At 43.4% G+C, this 5,315-nt stretch overlaps 1 protein-coding gene across 1 annotated transcript; it reads left to right on the plus strand.

Annotated features, from left to right (window-relative positions):
• Nucleotides 1-405: 405 nt before the first annotated feature.
• LOC125530315 (zinc finger MYM-type protein 1-like) lies at nt 406-3,992 on the plus strand. The gene is made up of 4 exons (XM_048694712.1): nt 406-1,122; nt 1,214-2,984; nt 3,151-3,822; nt 3,912-3,992. The coding sequence occupies exons 2-4, from the start codon at nt 1,338-1,340 to the stop codon at nt 3,990-3,992; spliced, it is 2,400 nt and encodes a 799-aa protein (XP_048550669.1). The 5' UTR covers nt 406-1,122; nt 1,214-1,337.
• The last annotated feature ends 1,323 nt before the right edge of the window (nt 3,993-5,315 follow it).

The following is a 5,315-nucleotide window of genomic DNA, read 5'->3' on the forward strand; positions in this document are numbered from 1 at the left end:
GCTTCAGACATCATCACGGCCACATCGCCTTCATGCATGCACAAGAGCTCGCCGGAGTTCATCAGGAACAATAGTTATTTCAAACCAGGAAAAGAACAATTAACTCAAGGCATACACAAGGACAGAAGACAAAGAACATATATATCCAATAAAAATTAGAGAGGAAAACAGAAGCACCATGCACCATGCAAATCCTAATTCATTGACTCGGAGTTCTGCCTCTGTCAGGCCAATTAATTGAAGCCTTGCCGGATCTCATTTAAGTTGGGCGATTTATGTTCATACCGACGTCATGATTGCTTTGGATCTGCGAAAGAGAGCAAAGTTGAATCAGCTCGAATAGACGATACAAGGAATCAAATCAAGCTCTGTTTGAAAGGATTAATAAGAAACCCATACCTTGAAGCATAAACCAAAGGTTCATGCCATGGACTCCTAAGGAATCAGCCTCCTGGCATGTGCACCGTAGTCCCATGGGCACATGTAGGGCCTGCGCCTCGGCTCCCTCACGGCCACCGCCTTGTCACATGGCCATGCATACGCCTTTAGGGCACCATCTCGGCCGAGGCTGGGCAAGAGATCGCCGGAGGAAGGTGGAGATGGGGAAGACTTTTGTGAGGAAAGAGGAAAAGTACCATGGCCGACGGGACGAGAGAGACGATAAGCCACGAGTCTATCGCGGTGTAGACGGCTCCCGTTCACCAGATCCGTATTCGCAGGGGACCTACGGGGTGTAGGAGAGCTGTATCCGTGTCTTTTCTACTTGACAGCTTCCTGTCCGGCGTGATTAAAGGGACTAATCACTGCTTTCCAGCGTCTCTTCGATCCAGCCGCCGCCACCGCCGTTTCTTCTCTCCAGACTCACTTATTCCTCTGTCTTCTCGTTCCCCATCCCGCTCCAGCGCTCCTACTTCCGAAGCACACATCATGGCTAGGAAATTAATGGATATTTCCGTTGTAGCTGATTTCTTTGACCCACTATTAGTTTCTCCATCTCACTTCCCCATGGATTTCCCTATAAGTACTTCCATCGAGCGAGCGGCATCAGGCCACACTTCATCGGCCCAGTCTCTTTGCAAATTGCAATTTTCTTGGGTCAACAGCTCCGCTCACAAAGTTCTTGTAATTTCCGATTCTGAGTCCTTTTCCAATTCATCTTTGGACTGTTTTTTTGTTTTTAGTGATTCTCTGACTAATCTTCTCTACTGTACAGGCTGCTCATTTGAGGAATACAAGGACCATAGCTAGATGGCAAGATCCAACATGCTTGGGACTGGATAGCTGGATTTCTTCAATACTCCGACAAATTCAGGTGTTCCCGCTCCTTTCCTGTAAAAATGTTGCCTAAAAAGCATTTGTCTGGTTCTGAGAAAAGAAGAAAGAAAAAGGCAGAAAAAGAGTTCATTGATACTCAAAAGGGTGCTATGCACAAATTTCTTCCTAGGAAAGTCGTTGCTGAGAGTTCGAATCAATTAGATCAACAACCCGTAGAAGCCTTAGATTCTACAAATGATCACAATCAGGGCAGAAATTCGGGTGAGCATGAAAATGATGCCAATTCTGAAAACCCAATTCCTAATGAACAAGAAACTAGTCCTTTAGATATTTATGACCCTCAGAACTGGGAGAATCTTGACAATAAGTCTAGAAACATTTTAGTTGAGAAGGGGCCTAGAAGGGACTATAATCTTGTGTTTCAATCGGATAATACTTCTAGTTCTAGACATTTTTCATATGCGTACTACTCAAGAAAGTTAAGCAATGGTGAGGTAAGTGATAGAAAATGGTTAGTGTACTCTAAACACGTGAACAAAGTTTACTGTTTTTGTTGCAAGCTTTTTAAATCTCAAGCTAGTAAAAGTATGTTGGCATCTGAGGGACTATGTGACTGGAAACATCTAAGTGAGCGGCTTAAACATCATGAGAATAGTATCGAGCACCTCACTAATATGAACACGTGGAATGAACTAAGAGTGAGACTACGTAACAATCAAACTATTGATAAGGATGTGCAGCTTGAAATTGCAAAAGAAAAAGAGAGGTGGAGGCAAGTGTTAGTAAGAATTATTGCTGCCGTGAAATTTCTTGCTAAACATAATCTGGCTTTTCGAGGAACAAATGAGAAACTTTATCAAGATGATAATGGTAATTTCTTGGGGGTAGTTGAAATGATTGCAGAATTTGATCCCATAATGCAAGACCATATTAGGCGCATCCAAAATAGTGAAATTCATCATCATTATCTTGGACATAAGATCCAAAATGAGTTAATTGCTCTTCTTGCTGATAGTGTTAAGAGTTCTATCTTGAGAATAATTAAGGATGCTAAATATTTCTCTGTAATTCTGGACTGTACCCCGGATGTAAGCCATGAAGAACAAATGACTTTAATTGTGAGGTGTGTTAACATGTCAAGTACCATTACAAAAGTAGAGGAATTTTTTCTAGAGTTCTTGAAGGTTAATGATACATCTGGACTAGGACTTTTCAAGGAGCTAATAGATGCACTTAAATCTCTTGATTTGAATCTTAATGATGTTAGAGGTCAAGGGTATGATAATGGTTCTAACATGAAGGGAAAATACCAAGGGGTTAAAAGTCGATTGCTTGAAATAAATCCAAGAGCATTATACATGCCATGCGCTTGTCATAGTTTGAATCTTACACTTTGTGATATGGCAAAATCTTGCGGCAAAGCTATTACATTCTTTGGAGTTGTGCAGCGAATTTATGTTTTATTTTCAAGTTCTACCAAGAGATGGAAATTATTGCGTGATAATGTTTCAGACTTGACTGTGAAATATTTGTCTACTACGCGTTGGGAGAGTCGAATAAAAAGTGTTAAAGCAATTAGATTCCAAGCTCCTCAGTTGCGTTCAACTTTATTAGAATTGGAAAGAACTTCTGATGATGACCCCAAAACTAAGAGTGATGCAAAATCTTTGGTTAGTGCACTTGGAAATTTTGAATTTTTACTTGGCATGGTAATTTGGTATGATATTTTATTTGCTGTAAACTTGGTTAGTAAGAAGTTACAGTCTAAGTTTGTGTGCATTGATGCTACACTTAAGCTAATTCAAGAGACAATTTCATTTTTTAAGAAGTATAGAAATGATGGCTTTAATTCAAGAGACAATTTCATTTTTTAAGAAGTATAGAAATGAGGGCTTTACATCTAGTATGCAGATTGCAAAATCTATTGCATCTAAAATGAACGTAGAACCTACATTTCCTACAAAACGTCGTGTTACCAGGAAAAGACATTTTGATGAATTGAATGAAAATGATCAAAATGATGAAGAAGTGCAAGCAGTCGAGGAGTCATTTAGAGTAAATTATTTTCTTGTCATGATAGATGTGGCAATTGGTTCACTGACCAAAAGAGTTGATGAGCTAAAGTCATTTGGAAGTATGTTTGGTTTTCTGTTCAACTCGAAAGAATTGAAGTCATTAGAGGACGATGCTCTAAGAAAATGTTGCAGCAACTTTGCAAATACTTTTACTCATAACAACTCATCAGATGTTGATTCGAATGATTTTTTTTCTGAATTGAAAGTTCTACAAATGATTTTGCCAAATAACCTCATGTCAGCTGATGAGATTTTTGAGTTTGTTCGAGCTGCAGATTGTTACCCAAATGCTTCAATTGCTTACCGAATCCTCCTAACCATACCTGTGACTGTAGCATCGGCTGAGAGAAGCTTTTCCAAGTTAAAATTACTGAAAAATTATTTGAGGTCAACTATGTCCCAAGAAAGATTGAATGGTCTGGCCATGTGTTGTATTGAGAAAAGCATGTTGGATAATATCAATCTTGATACAGTAATTGATGATTTTGCTTCAAAGAATGCTCGAAGAAGTCATTTCCTATGATTACATGTCTTTAACTTTTGCTCAGTTTGTTTTTTCAGGTAAGAGACTTGCTGGAAAGAAGACTGCTCCTCGTTTGGTCATTGTTGAAGTACTTCTGCTGGGCTGAGGACACAAAGTAGCATCTTGTTTTCTCCAGTGTTAGGAATCCTATCTTCATAGTTATATAAAAATTGAGAGTTTGTTGGTTGTTGCCAAGACATGCATGTGCATTCCTATTTGTCCATGCTGTATTATGAGACGTTATTTGGTAATGAAATTTCCTATGACTTTCTATCCAAAAGAAACTTTGTGCTTTATACCACTAATGGGCCCACTTTTTAAGTTCGCCCTGGGCCTTTGAAAAGTCAGGACCGGCCCTGAGCAAAAACCACTATAGAAAGATCCCAAGCAAACCTCTAGAAAGATGCTCCCAAAACGCAGGCGCCTGCGCGCGGGCCCCGTGTGCACTAACGCCGAAAGTCACACACATGCATCTATCAAGATTTATTGAGCCCGTGGCACTGAGGTGTGGCCACTCTGCGTCGTCGCCAGTACGCTTTAAATCTAGGCCCGGCATCTTCAAACGGACCCCACTTCTTCTCTCATATCTCGTTCGGACCCTAAAAAAACCCATTAAAGCATATCCAACGGGCATCTTGAAACGCCGACCCTCAAACCTCCCGCGACCGTCTAGACCGCGCTGTCCGAACCGTGGGAGCCATCCAACGCGGTCCTATATCGGTCCACGACGCGGTCTGGACGCATTTTCCCCCATAAATCGAAAACAAACATGGTGGGGAGGGGGGGGGGGATTGCGGAGTCCGGACCGCTGTCACGCCCGCTTCTGACCACCCTGACCCACCAAAAACCCCTCACCCACCCCTCACACACTTTTCTTCCGATGCACGCGCCGCATTCATGCCGACCCAAAGCGTGTAGAGGTCGGCATTAATATCGCGATGTGACCGAAGGGAGGGAGGGCGGCGTTGACCGATGCGACTTCTCGGCAGTCGCCACTTCAATGTGGACATAGGTTCCTGAGGAACCAACTCAGGTCACTGCGCTACATTGACCCAGCTGACCGGCCCTTCGCATGGCCTGGTCGCGGCTATATAAGCCACGCTCCGGCGTCGTCCACATCACATCCTCCTCCTCCCCTCTCCTTGCCCATCTTCCTCCACATCTCCGGCGATGGACAAGTCCTGGGCGTCGGCGCCCGCAGGCGGTTCCGGGGGCGAGATCTGGCAAATCATGGCGACACCGCCCTCGAACTACGGGGTCGTCGTCCTCATCAGCTGGCGGCTCCTCAACGCGGGCGGAGATCGTCGAGAAGAACCAGAAGTCAATGCCGCAGTAGTTCGCGCCGGCGGTGCCGAGCCAGGCCTACGCCACCATCGTCACGGAGTTTGAGGAGCAGATAGAGCTGATGCTCCATCGTCCACATTAACGGCCTGGGTCCCGCA

The sequence above is a fragment of the Triticum urartu genome, unplaced genomic scaffold (assembly GCF_003073215.2).
Source record: "Triticum urartu cultivar G1812 unplaced genomic scaffold, Tu2.1 TuUngrouped_contig_6222, whole genome shotgun sequence".
Taxonomy (NCBI): Eukaryota; Viridiplantae; Streptophyta; class Magnoliopsida; order Poales; family Poaceae; genus Triticum; species Triticum urartu.

What these genes read in the sequence shown, in the direction of transcription:
- LOC125530315 (XM_048694712.1), top strand. Translation starts at nt 1,338, where the DNA reads ATGTTGCCTAAAAAGCATTTGTCTGGTTCTGAGAAAAGAAGAAAGAAA. An exon ending in TTGAATTTTTACTTGGCATG is followed by an intron (nt 2,985 to 3,150) that starts GTAATTTGGTAT and finishes TCATTTTTTAAG; the next exon opens with AAGTATAGAAATGAGGGCTT. An exon ending in ATAATATCAATCTTGATACA is followed by an intron (nt 3,823 to 3,911) that starts GTAATTGATGAT and finishes TTGTTTTTTCAG; the next exon opens with GTAAGAGACTTGCTGGAAAG.